This window comes from Cavia porcellus, unplaced genomic scaffold (assembly GCF_034190915.1).
Source record: "Cavia porcellus strain 051 isolate PalLab524CR breed Dunkin Hartley unplaced genomic scaffold, mCavPor4.1 scaffold_1, whole genome shotgun sequence".
NCBI classification, from domain to species: domain Eukaryota; kingdom Metazoa; phylum Chordata; class Mammalia; order Rodentia; family Caviidae; genus Cavia; species Cavia porcellus.
In genome coordinates this window covers 14,062,511-14,088,635 of record NW_026947484.1, presented here as the reverse complement: position 1 = coordinate 14,088,635, position 26,125 = coordinate 14,062,511, and the positions used below count along the sequence as shown (strand labels likewise).

At 37.5% G+C, this 26,125-nt stretch overlaps 2 protein-coding genes across 10 annotated transcripts in view; one reads left to right on the top strand and one right to left on the bottom strand.

Moving 5' to 3' along the window:
- Positions 1-807, bottom strand: part of Cnot9 (CCR4-NOT transcription complex subunit 9) — a 31,151-nt gene extending 30,344 nt beyond the window's left edge. For 2 of the 3 annotated variants that reach the window (XM_013146211.3, XM_005001070.4), the window contains exon 1: positions 598-788. In XM_013146211.3, the coding sequence (XP_013001665.1) occupies positions 598-621 (24 nt within the window). In that variant the 5' untranslated portion in view covers positions 622-788. Of the gene's footprint in view, positions 1-597 lie in introns of all 3 variants that reach the window. The other variant, XM_003464013.5, reaches the window with a different exon arrangement.
- The window catches only part of Usp37 (ubiquitin specific peptidase 37), a 77,816-nt gene continuing 52,493 nt past the window's right edge, over positions 803-26,125 (top strand). For 2 of the 7 annotated variants that reach the window (XM_063245114.1, XM_063245106.1), the window contains exons 1-8: positions 1,164-1,361; positions 6,480-6,621; positions 11,150-11,376; positions 14,710-14,881; positions 15,323-15,423; positions 19,008-19,186; positions 19,476-19,553; positions 25,292-25,389. In XM_063245114.1, the coding sequence (XP_063101184.1) occupies positions 11,221-11,376; positions 14,710-14,881; positions 15,323-15,423; positions 19,008-19,186; positions 19,476-19,553; positions 25,292-25,389 (784 nt within the window). In that variant the 5' untranslated portion in view covers positions 1,164-1,361; positions 6,480-6,621; positions 11,150-11,220. Of the gene's footprint in view, positions 903-1,161; positions 1,362-6,479; positions 6,622-11,149; positions 11,377-14,709; positions 14,882-15,322; positions 15,424-19,007; positions 19,187-19,475; positions 19,554-25,291; positions 25,390-26,125 lie in introns of those variants that run through there. The other 5 variants (XM_063245095.1, XM_063245111.1, XM_063245101.1 and 2 more) reach the window with 5 other exon arrangements.

The following is a 26,125-nucleotide window of genomic DNA, read 5'->3' as shown; positions in this document are numbered from 1 at the left end:
CTAAATACAATGAGAAGCTATAGGAGTACTTCGGACGAATGAATTATAAAGTCTGTTTTCCTTGTTAAAATATCATGCTGGTGAAACAAGTTGTGCGAGAAAGGCTTTAAGGGAGAGAACCAATGGACTATGGACTTCTCTGGGCTTCGGGCTTCCCATGTGCAAAGCAAGTGATTGAAGCCAGAAGCCATTTCGTTTTCGCTGCGACGTGCCTAGGCGATGAGTTCCGAGGGCAACGGCGGCGTTACACTGTCCACAGAATTCCCCTCATCCCTGCTGGCGCCCAGCACACAACTGGCGCCCTGAAACTGCCGGTCAGCGCGATGAATCAATGAATGGCCTACCGGGCCGCGCGGGATGCGCTCGGGGCGCGGGACCAGGCCCGGCGTCAGAAAAGAACGCGAGGTGCCGCGCGGGAGGCCGCGAGAGGCGTCCGGCGAGGACCGTGGGGGCCGGCTGCACCACAGACGGGGCGCGGCATGGAGGGTGCGGAGGCCTCGCGGGCTGGGACCGAAGGAGCCGGAGTCCAGGCCCGGCACAGGGAGCTAGGAGGGCGGAAGGCGCGGTTGAGGACCGGATGCGGGCCCAGCCACTCACCGCTGCCGTCGCCAGGCTGTGCATGTTGGGAGCAGCCGCCGCTCTTCTTCCTCCGTTTAAGGTGCCCGACTCACGTCTCAGCCTCAGCGCCTCTAGCTCGGAAGGTGATGAGCCGCCATCCGTCTCAGGTTCGCTCCGCCCCCCTCGCAGCCCTCTGACCTCTCACCCTTGACCCCGCCCACGCAGCTTCTTCCCGCCTCCTGGCCCTTGGTCTAAAGTCGCAGAATGTCCCTAGCCCCTTACGATTCAGAGCCAGAAGGACGAACAACGACTTGTTAGTCCCGCAACCACCCTGGATCGGGCAGGTATTCTTAGAAAAAAGTGAACTCTGACCGTCCTCCAAAGGCCGGCTAAGGGCGGGAAAAGCACTGCAGGTTGGAGAGGACAAGAACTGCGCATGCCCACCTGGGCTAGGTGGGAGGGCGAAATTTGGTGTGGAGAGAAGTGCGCATGCGTACTACAGCTCGACAGAGGCGGGGCTTACTGAGAGACATCTCTGGTGCGGGGGTGGGGTAAGGACGTAGGGGGTGGTGTTTGGAGATTTTTGCGCATGCGCTGAGTGCGGTCGCGTAGAGTGTGCGTGCGTGCGTGCGTGTTTGCGTGTGGTCACAGTTCCCGCCATCAGCTGCTTTCCCTGTTTAGGGGAGTGAGCAAGCTTGTTCCTTGCTCCGAGTCCCTAGTTTTTTACCTTCGGCCCCTCCCCCTCCTTGCGGATTCTGTTGCTTCCAGCAGGACTGTCAGGGGCTCCGTACCCTCAGGCACAGGTAAGGCGGCAAGGGTGGCTTCTCTATTGAACCGTTTCCCCTAGCACCCCTCCCCCTGCGGTCCGCCCACTCGGCGTTCACTCTTGTGGAGTTCTCCCCCCTGCTGCTCGGCGCGCCCCAGCCCCTCGTCGCTCCCCAGGCCCCACAGGTACTCCACTTGGATGGCCTTCTGGACTTTCCCTGTCTTTTGACCTGGTCTGTATTAACTCTGTCCGCCACCCGAACCGGTCTGCTTTTATCTGGTACTGTTGTCGTCCACCGCTGGTCCCCCTAACAAGGCCTGCTGATTTTTCAGGTGAATTCCGTTGCCACACGTCCACCAGGCTCGTTGTCTTGACCATCTTCATCTTCGTTCTCCCCTTTTTCAACTCTCTTTAGAGGCATGGGTTGTATTTTTGTCGTGCACTTCATTGCTTCCCGTACCTTGCCATCGTATCAGGTTGTCAGGTTAATCTCTTTTAAATCATGATCCATAAAAGGAAATAATAATTGACAACAAAGTCCTGTGTTTTGGAAAGCTGTCCTGTAGTAGTTTTGTAGTGTTCCTCTCAAAATTTGAGCGGTGGGCCTGTCGTTTGAGATGACAGCGTCTGAAAGTCTCTAACGAGAGGAAATACCGGAGAGAATGTCAAGTAGACAGTTGTATGTTCTGGGTTTGAGATCACAAGCGAGTGCTGGACTGGATATGTACTGAATCATAATACACTGTAGATACTGTATGTGTGTATGTAACCTGCCTTGTTGATAGTAATTGGAGCCATGAATACGGGTGAAATTACCCAAAGAGAAAGGGAGATCAGATAGAGCTTGAGAAATTTTTTGAAGCTTAATAACTGGACACAAAGGAGGAGTTTTGCAAGAGATACAAGAAGTCATGTGTAGTGTTGCATTCTGCTGAAAGTTCAAATTGAAGGCGGACTGCAAAGCCCAGTGGCATAAGTTTAATCTACTGTCTAGGTGAGAGATGTGAATATTTGGGTTCGGTTATGAATCTTGTTTTGTTTTCCATTCTTTCCTAAACTTTAAATTTTAATTAGCATTGATGACAACAGTTTTTATTTCTAGTCTGTTTTCTTCTCTTTGTTCTTAGCTCCATATCCAAATAGTTCTCTGCTTGAAGATAAGCTTGATTTTTTTGCTTAGCAATGTTTTGTTTTTGGAGACAGGGTCTTGCTTTATAATGCAGGCTGTCCTTGAATTCAGAGAGACCCTCCCGCCTCAGTCTCTGAATGCTGGAATTATAGGTGTGTGACACCATGCCTGGCAGCAATTTCGAATTTGTATGAAACAAAAGTTTTAATTTTTATTTTTGTACCTGAGTTATTTATTTATTTACTTTTTTTTTTTTTTTTTTGTTTGGTACCAGGGATCGAACTCACGACCTGGTGCCTGCCAGGCAGTTACTTACTTATATTTGTCATGATCCGGCTTGAGCTCAAGGCCTGGGACATGCTAGACAAATCTACCCCTGAGCTGCTCCTCTAGTCCCATACTCAATTCTTTATCGTCCTGTCTAGTTTCATTAAGTAGCATATCCATTTATTTAGTTACATAGAATAGAAACTTGAGCAGTGCATTATTGACTTCTTCATCTCATGCATATATACCTTCTTCAAGTTATACTTTATCTATTATAATTTCAACATATGTCCTGGACTTTTGTACATCACCACTATCTGTATTCTAGTGCAAGTCACAGTCTTATCTGGATGCAAATCTGTGACCCCCAGTATTATGTATAATGTAGGAGTAAGAATTTTCACATGATTAATTATTGTAAGTACATAGCTCAGTCAAGCATGGTGGTGCATGCCTGTAATCTCAGCACTCAGGAGGCTGAGGCAGGAGGATTGCTGTGAGTTCAAGGTCATCCTAGGCTACATAAGTGATTTCAGGGCCAGCCTGAACTATACAGTAAGACACTGTCTCAAAAAAAAAAAAAAAAAAAAAGTACCTAGCACACACAAACTGGTAAGTAGGCGTTGTTACTGTAATTGTTGTGGTGATATGAATAGCTCCAGTAAAATTTCCGTTTAATTGCTTTCTTTATTTGCCTTACCACCTCATTTTTTGACAGGATTTTGCTGTGTAGTTCAGGTTGGCCTTGAATTCACTATGTAGCCCAGGCTGGTGTTGAATTTCATCCTGCTTGGCCTACCAGTTGCTGTAATTACAGATATGTGCCACTATGCTTGGTTTATGTACTTCATTTTGGGTCCTTTTCTACTTTTTGCCCAAGCCCAAACTATTGTCACTTTTCCACTCAACGATAACATATAATTTCTCTGCTTTAAACTCAGTGAGTTGCCCATTGCTAAGTGTTTATTATATTTAGAATAAAATTAAAAATCGTTACTGTGGTCCACAAGACTACATAATCTGGCTCTTTCCTACTTTAGTACCTTCATTTTGTACCATCTTCCTTTTTATTTATTTTGAGCCAGGGTTTCACTGTATAACCCAGGCTAGCCTTGTATTTGCTTTTGTAGCCCAGGCTGATCTTGAGAGCCCGGTGATCCTCCTGCCTCAGCCTCTCAAGTGCTGGAATTATGGATATGGGCCACCATATTCTGCTCTACCTTCCTTTCTTTCTCTAACCTCCAGCCACACTGCTTTTAATATCTTTAGTCATACTAAAGTATCAGCTTTAGTCATACTAAAGTATCAGTCATACTATAGTCATACTAAAGTATCACCTTTGTATATGCTGTTCTGTTTACCTGAGCTATTCTAGCACAACAACTCTCCAGTCCACAACAGTTTTGCTGTTGTACTGAGAATTGAATCCAGAACCTTCATTCATACTGATCTAAATCCCCAGTTCTTTTTTTTTTTTTTTTTCCCTTCAAGATAAGAGTCTCACTAAGTTACCGGGGCTGGGCTCAAACTTGTGATCCTCATGCTACAGCCTCCTAAGTGCTGGGATTATGGGCTGTGCCATCACACCTGGCTTCAACTCGTTCTTCAGTTTAAGTGGTACTTTCCTAGAAAAGCCTTCTCTTGCTTTTCCCTTACCTCCAATCTCTGGGCATTAATCATAAGTCTCATCATGTCCTATGTTTTGCTTTATATCATTTTTTAGAACTTGTAATTATATATTTCCAGGGATAATTTATTTGAAGTCTGTCTCCTAAGATACAGGATAGTGATTAGCTCATTTTTATTTCTCAAGAATTTGTTAAATGAATAAGTAAATTGGAACTTGCTCTAAGAATCGTCATGTCTTTGGAAGCGCCAATTACCAATAGTCATGTCATAGCGCGAGACTTCATTCTGCAGACAAATTAAAAACCGCATCAAAGGAAAGCAAATGGTTTTCCAGCTTTGGGTACTTTCAGTCATCTTTTTGTTATAAAATTGTTCAGATTTAAATTCTTTGAATTGGAGATAAACTTTATCTAGATCAACATCCTTGTTTACTTTCAGTTATATCTGTCTTGTATACTTGTTTGATGTTTCTTTATTGAGAAAAAACCCTTGAATATTAGAGTTGTGGATTATATCTTTAACAGCCGGTTAAATTATGAGACTAATAAAGAAAAATAAAGCACAGTTCCAAGTTAAGTCATCTGTTGGTGAATGATGAGGGGAACTATTTAATTTTTTTTTTTTTTTTGAAGGAAGAATTTATTTTGAAAAATAGGCGTTAAAAGATAGAAACAGCCAGGTATAGTGGCACACATCTGTTAACTTGGCACTTTGGGAAGCTGAGGCAAGAGGATTGCAAGTCCAAGCCCACCTTGCGCAACCTAGCAATTTAATAAAACCTTGCTTCAAAATACAAAGTAAAAGGACCACAGATTTAGTGCAGAGGCCCTGAGTTCAATCTTTAGCACTGCCCCCCAAAACAACAACAACAACAAAAAAAAACTATACAAATGTCTTAACGGAGTAGATTTATTTTCTAGGTAGAGGCAAGCCAGTAGTAGAACTATCTAGGGGAAAATTAGTATTATTCACTGCAAGTATTTAGCATTTACTAAGTATTATTTTGTTGGAGTACACAAGTTGTAAGTATACAATCTCCCTTCCCCTTTCGAAAGAAGAAGACAATAATTGTATACTCTAGTTTCTAACAAATAAAAAAAGTCTTCCACAAAGGATATTGTAAAGAATCAGTTGTTGGAAAAATTCTGAGACAATGGGAACTGGATGAACTATACCAGTGGTTAAAAACGTGGTTTCTGGTCTTAGGTGTAGCTTTATCTCTTACTGACTCTGTGTGCATGAATTAGTCTCTCTCAGCCAGTTTCCCATCTATAAAGTTGATATAATAATCCCTTTTAAGGTCACTGTGGAAATTAAGTAATGTATGTGTGGGCACTTAGCACTGTGCTTAGTAAATGGTGCATCACACATATTGGGTAGGATGATGGCAAATGTATGAGTTTTTGAGTTAGAATAGTAACTGGATAAATTAGGTTGTGTGGGATAGATGAGAATGAGGTAAAAGTTGATGCTAAGATTTCTTGCCTAAATGATGACAGGACAAAAAGGGAAGTCAAAGGACCTCTTAATGAGGTCATCAACTGTATCTTCACGTTTGTATCCCTACCACAACGCCTTCTCACTGGAGTAACTTGATAAATAGGTTGTATACTACTTGAACAAATGAGTTTAAAATTGATGTAGTATTCAAGTAGACAGTGAAAATTTTCTGGCTAGAATTTTAGGGAAAACTCAGGCTTGAGGCTTAACATTGAGAAGCATTTTCCTTTTAGAGCTTTAAAAAAAATAGATGAAAAATGTTTATTACCTTTGGAAATTTGTATCAACATTATTTAAGAGATGTTTTAAGACTTAGATGTCAGTGTGTAACAGTGTTTATAAAGTCAACAAAGGATGTACTTTTTCACTGATTTCTTAGTTTCCAAATGTAGCAGGAAAAAGCAAATGAAACAAGTTGATCCCCTTAATCCCTCTTTTTTCTACTGTAGATTTGGAAAGTTGGGTTGGTCACGTGTGTGTTGCCTATTATCTTAAGTATTTTCAGCAATTTGTGCTTTTAAATATGTGAGGGGTTAATCTTTGTTGTGTAAATGGTCACTTTTCTTTGTTAAAAATTTTAAATTTTGTGTATTGAATTCTTTTAAGAAGGCACACTTGTGTTTTCTTTAGCTGAGTTGATGGCTCCTGGAGAACTGACCTAGCCTGCAGAATATGAGTAGTTTCCCAAGAAGAGTGCATTGCCTTTGGCACAAGGATCAGAATAAAGGTGAATTGTTATCACATAGGGTTTTTCAGTAAAAGTCACTGAAAAGTAAGTCATATTTTTATTTTGGATATGTTTCCATGAGTGTGCTATTTGGCAAGAATTGAAAGTTTCTGTGTTTGTTTTGTGGTAATAGTTCTATATTTTAGCAAGTTCTTTTTACTACAGAATGCCCTCTGGATTAAGTATATTTTCAAAGTAGTGCCTTAAATACGAGCATTTATATAGAAACATGTTTGCAATTTTAGGATTAAGTTTCATGGAATACTCAAATTTGAATAGTAATTTTAATTGTGAAAATATTTTTGTCTAAGAGAATCTCTTTGAACTGTAGAGAATAATTCTTTTTATAATTATCTTTTTTCTTTCTAATATTGCTTGGCTAAGAGAATTATCATTATTCAATGTAAGGAAACTTTGTCTTTATCTTAGGTTCATGGAACGTTTAACTGTTATTAGATCATGTTTCATAATGTAAAAGAAACTTAGTCATGTCACCGCCCCCCACCCCAAGTAGGACAAGCTATAATAGTGTGAAGAATGTGGGGTTGGGGATTTAGCTCAGTGGCCTAAGTGCCTGCCTGACAAGTGCAATGTCATGAGTTCGATCCTTAGACCAAAAAAAAAAAAAAAAGAATGTACAAAAGTAGTTATTCATTTAGTAGAAAATCAGGTCCTGAACTAAACTGGAACATTAATAAAACATTTTATTGTATTGATTCTGTTAATTGTCCTGCATCTTTTAGGTTTTCTTTTTTCTTAGAAAAAAAGTGGCTAATACAATGGTTGAGAAAATATTTGATATCTAAAGTAAAGTTTTATACAGTTAACCAAAATTCTACATCAGAATGTTTAAAAGGCATAGAGAATTAGATAAAGAAGTAAATAATAACATTTTAAATTTTTTTCTGTACCTTAGTGAACTTTGAAATCTTTATTTAGAGACAGGGTCTTGCAGGCTGGCCTTGAACTCAGCCTTCTGAGTCCTGAGATTACAGACGTGTACCATCATATCCAGCTCTGCATTTTATTTAATAAGTCAGATTTTAAACTAATATGGTTCCATATGTCCGTTTATGTTGGTACCCAGACCAATAGTGACATGTAAGAAAAAATGAAGGAATTTGGCAATAAATAATGACCTTTAATGTGGAGTTGTTTCCTTGAACAATTAACAGTAATCTTAGTTTGGACACATTTACCAGGTTTTTAAAAATTCATGAGTTTTAGACCTGCTTGAACTGCATAGCAAAACTGTGTCTCAAAAAAAAGAAATAAGTATTCTGTATCTGTATATTACTTATTACTCATAAATGATTTTTCTTCCATTGAATTCTTTAAAAAACATGAGGGCATTTTGTGAAGCTCAGGTGTACATAGTTTTCGAAAGATGTAATAACGGTGCATAGCAGTATATTTATTTATTTATTTTGTTCTTTTAAGACAGTGTCTCAGTATGTAGTTAAGGCTGACCTCAAACTCATAGGGCCCCTCCGGCCTCAACTTCCCAGATGTACCTGGCTTAGCAGTACTCTTCTTTTCTTTTCTTTTATTATATCTATCAATCAAGGATTTCACCCACAACCCCTCACTTGCCAAACAAACTCTTCTGCCACTGAGCTAAATCTCTGGCTTTAGCAGTACTCTTATAAAGAGTTAGCAAATACAATCCTACAGTGCCTGTATAAAAGATACTTATTTAGTTTGGCACTAGGAATTGAACTCAAGACCTTGCACTTGCCTGGCAGACACTTACGTTGCTAGCTAAACCCCCGGCCTAAAAGATATTTATGATTTTAGTATCTGCTGTTGTATATTTTAACAGCAAATTGATTAAAATTGGTAGTGCTAATTTGTTCATTATTCTTATATTGCCTGTGTGTCCAATGCATTCTCAGCAGGGATGGAGAGATTAAAGAACATATTCCTTTATCTTCAAACTTCAGGTTCTAAATAGAAACAGAAAGGTAGGAATTGTCTGTGACAAAGTGTGGCAAGTAGTGGAGGATAAATGCAGAATGCTACAGAAAGAGAAGGGTTTAGACAGTCTCAGTGAAGCTATGAAGGAGAAAAGGTGAAGAAAGACTCCATAGAGTAGCACATAATTGAGCCTTAATTTGAGAGTCAAGATTAGAAATTAATAAAGGCTAGGAGTGGCGAAGTACCTGAATACCTGAAAATGCTCTTGGATTAGCTATAATGTGTACATAGTGGCATAAGAATATTTGGGATTTGGGGAAAGTAGTTAAGATGATTGGATGTGTGAGGGGTTTGAGGGATAGGATGAGAAGAGATAGTAAACAGGTCTAAATCATAGGCCTTTCTTATCATGCTAATGAGTTTAGATTTTATTGTGTGGACAAAGAGTTACTGAGTTGATAATGAGAGTCCTATGATTTGATCTACAGTTCAGTATAAAGCTCTCTGAAAAGTGTGTGGAGGTAGAACTGACAGCTCTTTGACCTTCCAATTTCAGTCCAATACCAGCAATCATCAACAGAGAAGTCCAAGTCAAAGACAGCTCTTATTTTTGGTATAGAAATCGGGGTAGTAAAGAAACCATATACTCTTTGGATTGCTAAAAGTCAAAGTATGTCAAGGATATGTAACCATTGAAACCACAAATACTTACTTTTCACAGAAGAATTACAGACACACATTTCAGAAAAAAAGCCAAATACACATTTCTTGTTCAAATTTTTATAATTACTAGTTGAACAAAATGACAATAAACAGGACTCCAAATGTTAATTGCCTCAACATTGATTGCTGAATTCATAGACCCATCAAATTATGTTAATACCTCAGTCTGGTTGCAGTGTGTACCCAGAAAACTTTGATGAGATGAATGAATGATAATAGAAAATCTGTAATCCATAGTACTTTTTAACTCTTTAAAATACTTTTACATCTTTTTATTTTATTCTGTTATTTCCTATATAGTAAACTACAGGCCTGAGCTCTTTTTTGTTTGTTTGTTTTGTTTTTGTTTTTTGAGACAGGCTCTTGCCATGTAACCAGGCTAGCCTCAAATTGGCAACCACTCTCCTGCCTCAGTCTCCTAAGTGCTGGGATTATGGGAGTGCTCCACCATGCCCAGCTCATTTGTAGCTTGCAAAGTAATTTTGAATCCGTTACTCCCAATTTAAAATGGGGAAGTTTTTCATGAATGCTTCAGTCTTCATTTTCTTGTAAGAGAAGAGCTGGTAGTACCAGGTCCACTATTTCTACTCAGTTGATTGGATTGGATAGTAGTTGTTCACATTTAACTTGCTTGAGTCATTTCCATTAACTTGCTGGCCTCTTACAGGCAGTTGAGTTAGTAACTCTTGTTAATCTTATTTATTGAAGTCTTTGAAAAAAGTGGTATAATAGAAATAAATTGAGAAAATGGGTGCTAATTTTTTGATATTAATAATGCTATCAGTTAAGTACTTCCTAAGTGTTACTTTATTACCTTTCAGCTTTGCTATTCCTATTTTATAATTGAGAAAACTAATTGTTAGTTACAAGTTGGTAAGTGACAGAACTGGCCCCATAGCTTCTAGATCTAGTATTATTTTCCTTTGTATACTGTGTTTTCTAGAATTTCTTATTGAACTGTTTATACTGATGCAGTTTTTAATGATTTTTAATTTTTTGAATTATGCGGTAATCCATTTTAGAGACAGTATTTTTAGTGGCTTGGAAATGGCATAAATAAAATTTGGCTTAGCAATTTTAAATGAATATACACTTATATATATAGCATACAGTAACAGCATTTTCTGCTGTTACTGTGATTTTATTTACTTGCTGACTTTTGACAGAACTAAAGAGTCTTAAATATCTTTCATTGCTGGAAGTTATTTTCAAATATTAAAAGTCATTAAGAGTGACCAGGAGTTTAGTTCAGTGGCACAAGTGTCTGCCTAGCAAGCGTGAGGTCAAGAGTTCGATCAAGGTCAAAGATAAAATTCTTTCCAGGAGTAATGCTAGTATAAATGTAGGTGGTTCTTAGCCTTTTTATTTTCCCTAGAGATTAAATGGTTTTTCTCAATAATATGATTGTGGAAGTTGAACTAGTTTGATTCTTAAAAATTTTTGACCATGTTAATATTTGCTGTACATGTGGTTATGTTTAGATTACTGAGTACTTTGTTGTCTGGAGAGAAGCCCTATGCTAAGAAACAGAGTTAGATGACTGAAAAATTCTTTTTCTTTCAAATTGAAATTTATGACCCATTAGCATTCATACAGAAAGAATTGCTATGAACAAAATTACACTAAGAATGGAATCTGATTCCTAATTTTGGAAACAATATGGTTATGAATGGTGTGTAATATAGAATATAGTGAGTAGGACACAGGTATTGAACACATGGCAAAGAAGGGAACATGTACAGAAGAAACTGAACATGGTTAGAAATTAAAGGTGGCCCCTGAATGTGAGTACCTGCTTTAGTTGTCTTTTTTACCCTATCTTCAAAACTAATTTAGGGCCTTTGAGAAAGGGATGTAGGAAGGTTCATTAAGCATTGTCTTTTATCTTACTTTAATCACTAGTAACTTATAATTTGTTACTTTTTTTCTTTAGAACCGGTCAGGTGAAGGTGTATTTTTTGGTTTTTTAAATTTGGGTAGAAGCAGTTTATTTTTAAAGAAAATATGTCTCCTCTGAAGATACATGGACCTATCAGAATTCGAAGTATGCAGACTGGAATCACAAAGTGGAAAGAAGGATCCTTTGAAATTGTGGAAAAAGAGAACAAAGTCAGCCTAGTGGTTCACTACAATACTGGAGGAATTCCAAGGACATTTCAGGTATTAAGCAAATTTTTATTTGGAATGGTTTTTTAAGTAGATTTTTTAATTAATAGCTGCTCTGCACCTAGTAAGCATCATAGTTGCAATTCTCACTTTTTTCCAGGGACACTAGTGCTTTTGGGTATATGTTTTATAAGTGATTCAGTAGGATTGTTGGCTCTGAATAATAAAAGGGTGGAAAAGTCACCATTATTGAAAAGACATTAGTGGGGAGGAATTTACAAGAGTTTGGATATTGTATATTCCTTCTCTTTTTTTGTCTTTTTCCTTTTCATCGGTACCGGGGATCGAACTCAGGACTGCCTGCTTGCAAGGCAGGAACTTACACTGCTGAGCTAAATCTCCAGGCCCTGTATATTCCTTTTTTAATATTAACATAGATGATGGATTTGTTCATAAGAATTTGGTACAATTTTTTTTTTTTTTTTGCTTTTTGTCTTTGTTTACACTGGGTATTACACTAGGTAGTCGAGTCTGGCCCTGAACACAGTTTGAAGCCCATGTTGGCCTTAGAATTTCAGTCCTTCTGCTTCAGCCCCTCCAAATTCCCAAGTGCTATGATTATAGGCATGTACCACCATACTTGGGTTAACATTAGGTGTTTGTTTTTGAGGCAGTCTCACTGTGTAGTTCAGGCTAGACTTTCACTCTCTGTGTACCTCAGGCTGGCCTCTAACACACAGCAGTCCTCTTGCATTGGCCTCCCAAGTGCTGGGAGTATAGGCTATGCCACCGTGCCTGGCTAGTGTTAATTTTTAAGAGGATTTATTATTATTATTAGTTTGTCTTTTTGAGACAGAGTTTCACTATTCATGAAGTTCAGGATGGCCTTGAACTCACTTTGTCAACCAGGCTGGCCTTGAATTTGCAATGATCTTCCTGTCTCAGCCTCCCAAAGAGTAGTGGGATTACAGGTGTGTGCCACCATGCCCGGTTTAAGAGGATTTATTGTTTTCTAAAAATCAGTTTCTACTTCCTAATTAATCCTGCCAGATGCCACAGTATAGGCCATTCATGGTTGATTGTTCAAGGTCATCCTTTTTTGGGGATGAAGGTACCTGGAATCAAACTGAGGACCTTGTGCTTGCCAGGCAAGGATCATTGTGAGTTTGAGGCCAGCCTGAACTATATAATGACAGCCTGTGTCTAAAAATAAAACAAAGTACAATACAATACGGTATAAAGTAAATGGGAGCTGGTGACAGAGGCTGAAGAGCTGTGGTGCTTCTTGCTGGTAATGGATGCAGAAGTTCTAAAGAGCCAAGGGATCTCAGATTCTTATTCCTTGAGTGCTATGCATGATAATGGAGATTAGGAAAGACATGCATGAGGTTGCGTGGAGGTTAGGTGAGGGATGAAAGTCTTGCATAGAGGAAAAATAGTGAAGGAAGCAAGAGAAAGAAAGTTAAGATTTAAAGAGTTTGGGGAGATTCCCATTTCTGTGAGAATGTCTGTCTTTTTTGTGCCTTCTGTGATAGGGAGCAGAGGGAAATATCAAATGTGAGGATTGAAAAAGGAATTGTCTGAGATATCAGGACTTTAGAAGTTAAACAGGCCTGGAGTTCTAACAGAGAGCTCTGGCCTTCAAAGAGTTGGGAGTCCTTATTTACATGAGTGATTACTAAAATTGTGAGACTAGATGGGGATTTTGGTTGTTGAAGTGACCAAGTTCAGGCTTGTTTTCATCTTTTTAATGAATAAACTTTCCTATTCACGTTTAACTAATTTTTAAAAATGAAAAATTGAAATAATGCCTTTATGCTACCTACTTGTGTGTTTTACTAAGGAACGTCTACGCAAGGACATGAATTTAAGACCTACTTTGAATCTAAAAATATATCACTTCAAATTTTAATATTGGTATAAGTGTTTTTCATTCTTATCTAAAAATTGACAAAACTTTTTCCTAATTAAAATTATGAAATGTTATTCTTTATGCTGTTTGAAGGATATGTCTTAAGCAAAAAACAGGTTCTTTTTAATTTTAAAGAGAATAAAACCAAACAAAATGAAACAATAAAGCCAATCAAAACAAAACAATGAGAGTAATATAGGGCTTCAAAACAATATAATAGAAAATCAATAATGGCTACCGTAATGGCTCATATTATCTTCAAAGTAGCTGTTCATACTAGAAGACATAATAAAATCAAACAAAACAGAACAGAATAAAACCAATCAAAACACTGAAAGTTGCCTGGGATTTGGCTCAGTGGTTTAAGTGCCTGCCTGACAAGCCTCCTGACAGGTCTCCCCGTGAGTTTGTGAGTTTGTCTCCCCGTAAAAAGAAAAAAAGAAAAAGAAAAACAAAAAACGACTGAAAGTGATACAGGACTTCAAAACAAGATAGTAGGAAATCAACAATGACTACCATAATGTATCTTGTTATCTTCAAAATATCTGACCATACCGTCAGACAAAATAAAATCAAACAAAACAAGACAGAATAAAGCCAAATCTAACAAAACAATGAAAGTGATACAGGAATTCAGAACAGGATAACAGGAAATTAACAATAGCTACTACATTCCATTTTTAGACATTTTCTCCTGCAAAAGGCAGTTTTAGAAACCTTGATATATGCCTGCTGATGGAGAATATTAGAGAATACATCTACCTGACTGCTAGGAATTATTTAGATGATGAAGAAACTTTTAAGATTAATTCATTTAACCTTAAGAAAAAATTCAAGAGAAAATAAAAGGTACTTACAACACATTTCCAAAGGCTAAGAGTTCAAGATATACCAGTAAGCTAAGAAAATTCTAAGGTACGTATGTATATTTTTGTGATTTTGTGATCGAAGGCAAGTGAGTTTTCTTAGACTTAGTTAAAAAGTATTTTCTTGGTGATGGTAAAGCTTTATTTTTGACAGTTTGAAATTCTTTTTAAGATTTGTTGCTTCAATTTATATTCCTTTTATATTGCAGCTGCCCAAACAATTTGCCAAATGGCTTTAAGAATTTAAGGAGAAAAAAACTAGTTTAATTTGATTTTCTATATTAGAGATAGTAGTATAACCATCCCGGCTCTGAAAAATGTTAACTCCCTTTTTTATTCTTTATGTAACATTAGAACTATATCTGAAAATACAGTTCTCTGCCCATAAGATCAAGAGAGCTCGTGTTACTCTATAAAATGAATTTTAGTAGTACCTGTGTAAATCTTTTGAAAGTTAAGTTTTTGAGGTAAACGTGTTAAGAAATGGGAACTGCTTTAGTTGAAGATAGACTGAATTACTGTATTGAAGTACAAGAATTGTAACTTGGGAAGTGTGAAGTTTGGTATTCATTGTACAACTTAAATTAATTTTTTCTTTATTTTTATCAGCTAAGTCATAACATTAAAAATGTGGTACTTCGACCCAGTGGAGTAAAGCAAAGTCGCCTAATGTTAACGCTACAAGATAATAGCTTCTTGTCTATTGATAAAGTACCAAGTAAGGATGCAGAAGAAATGAGGTTGTTTCTAGATGCAGTTCATCAAAACAGACTTCATACAGGTAAGGTCATGCAAAGTCTGAAATTAGCGGTTTTAAAGACTGTGATTAAAACTACAGACCAATAATCTTAATGAATAATGACGCAAATGATGCTCATGTTATAGACCAGAGGTGGCAAGCCTGTGACCACACATGCCTCAGCAGGCTGTTGTGTGATTAAAAGTTTTAAAGGGTTTGCCATCACTGCTCTAGATAGTGGCTAACTCTACTGTGGTGTTAACTGCCAATTTTTCTATAGGAATTTGTAGAATTTTCCTTTTGATTGTAAATTTTACCCATTACACATTCTTACTGTTTTATTTACCTTTTTGCTTGAGATTTTAGCTCTCTGTTGTAGAAATGTACATTCTATCAGAAAAACTTGGTTATCTTTTGCCTGATGTCTTAAAATCGGTGATTTGTTTTTTGTTTCACTTTTTTTTTTTTTTTTTTGGTCACCAGCCATGAAGCCTTCCCAAGGTTCTGGTAGTTTTGGAGCCATTCTGGGTAACAGGCCCTCACAGAAGGAAACCAACAGGCAGCTTTCTTACTCAGATAATCAGGTATGTTTGTTTAAATCTTTTTAGCTTTAAAAAAAAATCTTACGTTATAGAATGTTGTATGACATACTGGATAGTTGCAGGTAGTAAATTCATCCTGTATTATATAATATTTCTGGCATTATTATAGGGGTATTTTCCGCATAGCTAAGATTTATCATTTTGGCTTTCTTTATCTTTTGAATGATTTTCATGAAATTCTTTGTGGTTTTTCACACCTCTTCTTTTTTCTTCTGATACCGGGCCTCAAACTCACAACCTCCCTCCTGCTTGCCAAATAGGAACCTGTGCCACTGAGCTAAATCCCCGGCCCATCACATCTCTTCTTACATGTAATTTTACTACAAAATTTTACAGTTTTACTTGATGTGTCATGGTCAGCATTATGAACCACAGTGCACTGTAGTTTTTTGTGGGTGTTTTTTTGTTTGTTTGTTTTTGTTTTTTTTTTTTTGTTTTGCACTGTAGTTTTTAAAAGCATGGTTTTGGAGTTAGGTATGAGATAAAGTATGATGATGTCACTTGCTAGCTGTGGATCACTGGGGAACATGGTACCTGAATCTTGATACCCATCTATAAAATTGAGGCAGCAATAATATTTTAAGGGTTGCTGTGACCATGTGTAAAAGTGTGTAGCTATTTATATACTATACCACCTGCAAGTGTTTGGCATAATATCTGTATACATTTTACTCTTTAGGTCTGTTCTACATTATAAACTTCAGTTGTTTGGGGGTTTTTTGTTTGTTTTGTTTTGTTTTCTTTTGTTGAGGCAGTGTTTGCTATGTAGCCCAGGCTAACCTTAAACTTCCAGCAATCCTCCTCCCTCAGTCTCTTGAGTGCTGGGACTACAGATATGCACTAACATGCCTGGCTGTTTTTACTTTTTAAATGTATTTTTATTAGTACATGCTTGCAGTACACAATGTTTACATTCATCATAGGAAATGTACATGACACTTTTTTTTTTTTAAATCGCTACCAAGGATTGAACTCATGACTGTCTGCTTGCAAGGCAGGCACTTATGCCGCTGAGCTAAATCCCCAGCTCCATGACACATTTTTTTAAAAAGAGTTTCTTTCATGCATGCATGCTGTGAGACTTGCCATATGCCAATGAATAATCTTTCTGCAATTTAGCAGGCCTTATGTCTCATTAAATGTTTTACAAGGCAAACTAGGCATGAAATCAGACAAACTTTGAAACTGTCCTCTAAGTAAATGTATTAGTTGTATTTGGCAATACAGAGAGGTGATAACTTAGTCCATTTACTGGACTAAGCAATAAATAAAATTTAACTTTTGTTAATTTTTCATAGGTTAGATTTTTGGAGAGACGTTTTTGTTGATATATAATTGGTATGAAGTAAATCATACATATTCAAAGTATGATTTTATGTGTGTTGACATGTTTTCACTTCTAAAATCATTACCATAAGAGGCCCAGTGAACTTAGCTGTAACCTTTAAAATTTCTTCATCCTCTCATGTAATCTGCCTTGTCTCTATCTGGACCACAGGTTTGCTTTCTGTTACTGTAGATTAGGTTATAATTTGTGGAATTATACCATTTATTTATTTATCCATTCATTCATTCTTTGAGACAGGGTTTCACTTTGTAAATCAGGCTGGACTTGAACTCACAGCACTCCTTCTGCCTCAGCCTCCCAAGGGCTGGAATTACAGGTGTATGTCACCATGCCCAGCCATTTTGGAGTTTTATACTCTTGAAATCTTCATGTATTTTTTTCTGAGAATGAATCTGGATTCTTTTACCCAGCACAATTATTTTGGGATTCATACAGGTAGGAATTGAAACTGTTAAAGTACTACTTAAATAAATAAACATTAACATATATAGCAGATTCCCATTAGTGGGAATGTATAACTTTGTAATAGCATTAAATAAAAAGGAATACAGTGCTAGGAATATAGCTTAGTTGCACACAAGATCTTGAGTTCAATTCCCAGTATGCAAAATAAAATAAAATAAAATTATAGATGATTTTGTGCATTTTAAGAATAAATCTTGGGCTGGGGATTTAGCTCAGCGGTGTAAGCACTGCCTTGCAAGCAGGCGGTCGTGAGTTCGATCCCTGGTACCAGGAAAAAAAAAAAAAAAGAATAAATCTTGAATTTTGTGCAGAAAAGCTAGAGAATATTGTATGAGGTAGGAGAATGAAAAGTGGGAGAACTGAGTAGAGGGTGTGATAATAAAACTTCTCAAGCAGTAGGAATTTGATTAGATTTCGGTTTTTTGAGACAGTCTCACTCTGTAGTTCAGACTCGCTTTGAACTCACTTCGTAGCCCAGACTGACTCTGAACTTGTAACAGTCCTCCTCCCTCAGCCTCCTGAGGGCTAGAATTACAGCTAGCTATGTACCACCACGACCAGCTTTTAATATTGTATTTGTGAACAATAGTTCCACTTTTTTTCAATTCCAGAGACAAAATGCAAGGCCTTGGCTTGTCTACCACTATATCCTTAGCCTTGAAGTTTGAAAATTATCCCCCATTTAAAATTAAGTTTACTTTTTAAAACTATTAATCCAGGTTACTTAAAGGGTTTTCTTTTTTTAATTTTCTAAATTTAGAGTATAGTAAGTAATTGGATGTGTGTTCTATTCCATAGAGAATGACGTAACTTTTTTTTTTTTTTTGGCAGTATTCTGCAAGCCTGTCATCTGTGTTCTCAGCCCTTCATTTGAAATAGGGTCCAGGAGTGCTCCACCATGCCTGGCTTTATCAAGTTCAGTTTTTCATAGTTGATTATGTATTTGAATCATCTAGAGTGCTTTTAAAAATATGTATTTAAGCCAAGTGTGGTGCACACACCTGTAATCAGAGCACTTATGGTGCTGAGGCAGGAGTACTGTGAGTTTAAGGCCAGCCTGTACTACAAAGTGAGTTCAAAGCCAGCTTGAACTGCATAGCAAAACCCAGTCTCAGAAAGACAGATAAATTAATTAATTAAAGTATATATGTAGGTAGGCATGGTGGGACATATCTGTAATCCTAGCACTTAGGAGGCAAAGGCAGGAGGAATGCCATGAGTTTGAAGATAACCTGGACTATTATAGTGTGTTCAAGGCCAGCCTGAAGTACATATTGAAACTCTGGCTTATAAAACCAAAATACACACACACACACACACACACACACACACACACACACACACAGATACACACATACAGATACACACATACACACGAGCTGGCATATGACTCAGTGGTAGAGCGCTTGGCTAGCATGTGAGAGACCTGGATTTGATCCCCAGCTCTGCCTAAGAGAAGGTTTATGGATATACCAATGAATGAGCCACTCCAGATTAATTAGATTACGGTCTTTGGAAATGAGACCCAATTTTTTTTTGTTAAAGTTCTCCACGTGAGAATGACTGGTCTTAAAAATATTGCAGATAATTTGAAGATTTATTGTTTTGTTTTGTTTTTTTGTCTTTTTCATTTTTATCGGTATCAGGGATCGAACTCACGACTGCCTGCTTACAAGGCAGGCGCTTATGCCGCTGAGCTAAATCCCCAGCCCCTAATTTGAAGATTTAACTATTGCAAACTTCATTGTTTCAGGTCTCTTCAAAAAGAGGAAGTTTGGAAACTAAAGATGATACTCCATTTCGAAAAGTTCTTGGTAATCCAGGTAGAGGATCCATTAAGACTGTAGCAGGAAGTGGAATAACTGTCACCCGGACAATTCCTTCTTTGACAGCTACATCAACACCTCTTAGATCAGGGTTACTAGAAAACCGGTAGGAAAGATGTTTCTTAGTCATTCAAGTAATTGTTTATAAAGTCTTTTAGAAATTTGAGGAGGAAATAAAGAAGAAAGTGTATAATAATTTTTATGGGTAATTTCAAGTGTTTGTTTTATATAGTTTATGTCAGTGACATGTCTTGAGCCTGCAGTTGTACTGCCTGTTAATTTATGTATAATATAGAGATTTAGACAATAGTAGTTGCATTTCTTGTCCTTATGCTGGCTTATTTTTAATGGTACATGAATTACAACTTTTGAAAAATAACTTTTTTTCTGTGTAGCACTGAAAAGAGGAAAAGAATGCTGTCATCTGGCTCAGAGCTGAATGAAGATTACCCTAAGGAAAATGACTCATCATCGTAAGTTGCTTTAAGTGCCTTTTTGGCACTTGATTAGTGTTTCTTCTACTGATAGTCATAACCACTAGGGGATATTGGAGGAATGTTCAACTGGTGAGAATTCCAAAGATAGTAGAGTAGCATTTAAAGTATTTTGGTGACAAGAGACTTTGTGCTCAATAGGGAATTAGGCCATTCTTATTGCTTCTGTTGTTTTATTGCACTTTACCTTTCATGCCTTTTTAAAAATTGTGCAACTCTTAGAGCTAAAGAACTCTAAGCAAGTGTTTCTTGTTGCTTTTTCAGTGTGAACCTTTCTTTTCTTTATCCTTAACTACTGTGTTTTTACCTTTACTGGCATAAAAAGTTAGCCTGAGGAGAAAAGAATGCAAGACCTACATAGCTACTAGACAAAGAGCATTAATCTTCTGAGGAGTATTTCTTGCTGGGCTTGGTGCTATAATCCCAGCTGGGAGGCTGAGGCAGGAAGATTGCTGGGGGGTCTAAGGTCAGCCTACGCTACACAGTAGAGTTCAGGGCCAGCCAGAACTGCAAAAGCAGCACCATCTCAAAAAAAAAAAGAAAAAAGAAAAGAAAAAAGAGTATTTCTTGAATAAGAAATAGAGGTGTGCAACAGGGCTGTTACTGGCTCATAACCATATCATCTTCATCATTGAAGATCTTTTTTTTTCGTTCATGGAGAGAAAATGTGTACTATATTTACCAGTAAAATACATGAACTAATACCTTAACAGGAATTGTTAGTTAACTGGTGTTTGAGGTGAAAGGGTCACCAGAAGGGAGTTTGGGAAAAAGCCAAAGATGCTTTGTATATTTATTGGTCCTGCTTCTATAACAGATGTAGGAAGCTGGGTAGGTGACAGGACAGGTATCTGAAACTACATTTATCATAGACTCAGATTTTTGGGGATCTTGTTAATTTGCCATATTTTGGACTGACTTATCTGCTTCAGTTAATGCCTGCATGCTGTTATTAGGAAGGAGGAAAAGACCAAAGGGAAAGCATAGTTTCCTTTAGGCTGGAAATCATACCTGTCACTTGTGTATGTATCACACTGTTGTGAACCTAGTAACACAGTTATACAGACCCTCAGTTCTTGATGACCAAGCACCATTCCCGCATCTGAGTTGTTAATTGAATTGGTTGCTAAATGAGGAATCAAACTTTATGTATGTTACAATATTCAGAACAAAGGAATGGTTAAAGGAAACTTGTTAACTTTGCTTTTATTTGCATAATTTTTACATGCACTACAAATGTATAATAGAACATAAAACTACAGTGTTGTACAGTACAATCAGCAAAAGTTGCAATGCTGTATTAACAGCTGTGCTGTATAGCAAAAGGCATTGAGGCTTTATAAACAAGATGTGCAGAGCCATACCAAAAAAAGACAGATTATAAATCGCAGGTCATTAAGTGAGGAGCATCTGTATATTATAAGTCCAAGAAATTTTCCTAGCCAACGCTTGACTGTTATGTGCACTGATTATTGGAAAAACTAACAGCCTTCCATAGTTTACCACTTGGGCTTTTGTCATTCTTCCCATCCATAGTACAGCCTTACCCCGACCCTAATGCCGACAAGCTCCAAACCTTGTAAGCATTGTATGCAGCTCAGAGACTAGGATCCCTGGTTGATGTATAGTCTTCAGAAAGTCCAGCTGGGTCTTGGCTGTGTCCCTTATGGTCTGATACCTAGACAGCAAGTTAATTTGCTTTCTCCAGTCCCATTGTCATGCACATATTGCTGGAGTAACTGGATACCCACAATAAAAACTTCTGTTTAAAAAAAGACATGAAGGGAGTGGAGATTTAGCTCAGCAGCATAAGCACCTGCCTTGGAAGCAGGCAGTCGGGAGTTCGATCCCTGGTACTGGAAAAAAGCAAAAAAATAAAAAATAAAGACATGAATAGGAAATTTGGAGAAACTATAGTGATAAAATTTTGTGAGACAGAAATTGTGAGGACGGTGAAGGCAGTGGAATAAATTCGTGGTTAGCCCATCAGCAATCTGATTCAGTCTTCTAGGAGAAACCCATTTGGCTTATTGTATCCCATGTGACTGATCTTGCATTCTGGTGGATTTTCCTTCTCTATATTCTGTGAAGGCCAATAGGAAGTAAATTTTGAAGACTGTTATTACTCAGGGCCACATCGATTTCATGTGCTTAGTTCATGCTGATACAGGTTTAGAAGTTTCAAAAATTTGGAGATTTCTTTAAAGGTAAAATATGCTTTTTTGGACTTGTAAAACAATTGAGGTTAATAGTTTTGGTTTAGGTTTATTTTTAATTTTTAAATTTGGGGATAATTTTAGATTTACACAAAAGTCACAAAGATAATATAGAATGTTTATCTTTTTCACCAAGTTTCGCTTAATATCAAAAATATTCATTTATTTATTTTTTATTTAGTTTGGTCTTTTTGAGACAGGGTCTTACTATGCAGTTCAGGCTGGCCTTGAGCTCACTTTGTAATCCAGGCTGGTCTTGACTCGAAACATTCTGCTGCAGCCACCCAAGTGCTGGTATTACAGAGTGTGCCACCATGCGCTGCTTTAAAAAAATTTTTTTAGTAAAACGTTATTCCGGTTATTTCTTGTCATTGTCTCAATTTGAGAGTCAGAAGAGGTTGAAATTTTTGGTTCTTTGTGGTCTCAAATTATTAAGCAGCTTTGATTCTAGGCCAGTGGCACAGAGAGCTTTCATACCTGATTGCAAGCTGGCTAGCTCTAGCTTGAATTTATCTTGTTGAATGCAAAGCACTAACCCAGACAAATCTTCTTGTCTTTTATTTTTGTCCTTAAAAGTATAGTTTCAATGAGGATAAAAATCTGCTTTTCAAGACATTATAGTTAACAGTTTTTATCAAGTAGTATACTGAGGCATAGAAATAGTTACCAGTTTTTTAGTCTGTAATGTATATCAATATCCTTATCCCCTATCCTCCTAAGACAGTCTTTGTTAGGCTAGCATCCCACTTTTAGAAACAAAATTTTGTTTCTACTTAAGGTTCAATTAGGAGCTAAATTCCCTTTAGCTAGTTAAAGCACAAAGATTTTAGCATATAATGAGTATTTATTTAATGGTTTATAGAATCGTTAGGAAAGTTGTAAAGATAGGCCCTAAGTTTTTAGAAATGATTTTGAGAGCCATGCTCCAGACTAGCCTAAGATGCTCTTCCTTTTCTGTTACGAAAGCTACTATATTTAGAACCATCTGCCACTGCCAAGATTGGAAGGCAGAGCAGAGGAAACAGCTAAGCAAGGATGTGATCAAGAGTAGATTTCCTTTTGATGTAGCAGGAATCTCTATAGAGTTTCCCTCTTATTACTACATTGAACAGTCTTTGGTTGTCAGCTGCCCTGTGGTTTTAGGCTCTGTCTAAATGGACAAAATCCTTTAAATAGTTTACATGCAGTTTTCTGAACACTACAGGTTTTGATTGTTGAAACACATTGAAAACAACCAGATTAAAAAAAAAGAAAAAAGAAAACAACCAGGTAGTATGAAAAGGATAATAAAAGGTTCTGAGGAGCTCTGATGGAACATGAGCATTGTCCACTAAAAAGATGGTAGTCTAGGGAATGTAGCTCTGAGGAAGCCAGTGCTTAGCATACACAAGACCCTGGCTTCAATCAGCTCCACCACCAAAAAGAAACAACAAAATACCTTTTTAGTCTGGGAGTAGCTTGGTAGTAACAGTACGTGGCTAGCACACATAAGAGTCAGGCTTCAATTTTTAGCACCACAAAAAAGGAACAGAGGCAGTCCTTCTCTCCTCTGCCTACACCATTTAGTTCTGGTCATACTCATTAAGTTCATTCCTTCTTGCCATAGATTCCTCACACTGTTACTTCTCAACTTCAGGGGAGAATCTTACAAAACAAGGCTTAAAGTGGACTGAGATAGAGTACATTGCTGCACATGGCCTTGAGGGATAGCTGATATCTTCCTTTACCCCTTCTATCTTTTGGTAATCCTCTACCAATGCTTTCAGTCTTAATGGTTGGCCTGGTCTGAAGTCTTCACATCTGAGGGATCTGAGTCCCTGGTTATGGTCAGGTCACTGTTGAGCTCATTGCCAGTTAAAGTGATGTGAGAACCATGTTGCATAAGCATGAGAGCACTAAGAAATACTCTGGTGAATCTCCATTATTCTAGTCACTGTTTGTCTTCACTGTGTAGCAGCAGCATTTCCTCTTTATAATAATCACTTACTCCTGCTAATATGATAACTCCTTTCTTTGCCTGTTGATCTGCAAGCATGAAAAGCCCAAAATAACTAGGTAACAGCCATGTCATTAGGTTTAATTACGCTTACTATGCCTCCTGGTGAAAAACTTACCATCTTAGAAGTAGGACCCCATGGTATCTAAATTTGAATGATAAAAAGCACAAATTCTTCAGGTGAGTTATTAAAAATTATAGCATAAAAGACTATTGCTATTTCTGCTCCTTGGTTTCTGGACCTGTATATTGTTTATAAATGTAATGATTTGTTGATTTAAGAACAGATTAAGTATCTTTACCACAAAAATATGAAATCTGAAATGCTGCAAAATTGGAGACTACTGAGTCCTGACATGATGCTAAAATTTCACATCTGGGGCTGGAAATGTAGCTCAGCAGTACAGTATGCCCCTGGCAAATGCAAGGCCATGAGTTCAGGCACCAAAATAATAAATAAAATTTCACATCTAACCACTTGACAGATGGTGTGCAGAACACAGGTGCACTTAAAATATCTTATATAACACTACTTTGAAGCTCTGTGTACAAGGTATATATGAATTGTGTTTGGAACTTCGTTTCCATCCCTAAGATACATATGTCAGCATTCCAAAATATATAGCACTTCTAATCTCAAACATTTTGGATATGGAATATCAACCCATGTGTACTATATTTTAAAGGGCATCTCATTTCTAATAAGATTATCTCTGAGTGGTACTTTTAAAAAAGCTGTTGCAATGCTTTGTCAAACTAACAGCTTTAGAGTGTTACCAAATGTGATAGGGCCAGAGGCTCTTGTCTTACCTCTTTTTCTATAGAGTATTGTTCCTAAATAATAATACATGAGTTTTCAGGTTAGAAAATTAGTTATTCTTATGAGACCTCAGATAATAATTCTAGCCAAGGCACTGGATATATGAAGACAAATACATACCTACTTAGTATTAATTGTTGTCTTTGTCCTTTTTATCTGTACCAGGGATCGAACTCACGACTGCCTGCTTACAAGGCAGGCGCTTATGCTGCTGAGCTAAATCCCCAGGCCCAATTGTTGTCTTTTCTACAGTGAAAAGACTCAGACAAAACCATTTGCTTTCAGATGTTCAGTTGATTTTCTGAGAGGATGGTACTGGATCATGTTCACATCAGCTCCTGCTGCTGACCAGTTGGGCTATACAATGGCAGCAGTAGCTAGGGCCCGGGATGTGGCTCAGGGGTGCAGTACCTGCCTAGCAAGCAAGAGACCCTGGAGTCTGTTCCTACTTCTTGAAAACAAAAATGAAAAAGCAAAAAACGCCAGCAGCAGTAGTTAAAATATTCATGAAGGGAAGCCCATACTATAGTTTTTGTCTCTGTTGCCATGACTGTTTTATTAATAGACACTTTATAGACATATTTGAATAGCTGAGGATAAAGATGAGCTGATTTCTATCTGACAAGTTAGCCTGCTGATTTTTAGTATCTCTTCAGTGATGTAAAATTATTATTTAAAACTATAGGAACAACAAAGTTATGACAGATCCCTCAAGAAAGTATTTAATCAGCAGTAGAGAAAAGCAGTTGAGTTTGAAACAGTCTGAAGAAAATCGGACATCAGGTAAGTTGGGTCTTTATGTAAGATATTCATATGATATAATATATTGAAGTAAAAATGTAAAGTGGGACATACACTATTGCATTACTCAGAACTAGTGAATATAGTATTAGTCTAGATTTAACTTCCTTACTCAATTTGATTGTCTGGAATTAAGCTGTTTCATTGTTATAGTACTTAGATCGTAGGCTCAATTAAAGGAGATAAACTTTGAAATTGTTTCATTGGTGCTTCTGCAAATGAGAAAGTTTTATGTGGGAGAACTTGAAATTATTACCTAAAGCATTTAAGATTGCTTTATACTCTGGTTTTACAAAAATTGAGTGTTACAGAACCACCACTACCACCCCCACCACCCCTCCCAGCCAGTAGACCTCAGTTTGTCAATTGCCCTGGTAACTGTTGTTTGTTTCCTAGAAATGGCTGGTCAGGGTGATGCATAGCTGGTCACTATGATACATATTGTAAGAGCAGTCAAAACAGCAAAGTGCCTTTGTATTTCACCCTGCAGGCCCCATAAAAACCTCCCTCCCTGAAGCTTTAGGGCCTGGTATTTTGGGAATGATCGTGATCAGTGCCCACTGGTAAAATAAATCTGCATCCAAATCCTGGAGGTCATTTTTTCTGCCTGCCATTGCACTGGGAGTAAAGACTGCATTTTTGTCAAATATTTCCCACACTTTACCTATATTTCTGGGCTTCTGAAGTCTTTAGAGACTCAGATATCTTTTGTTGATTT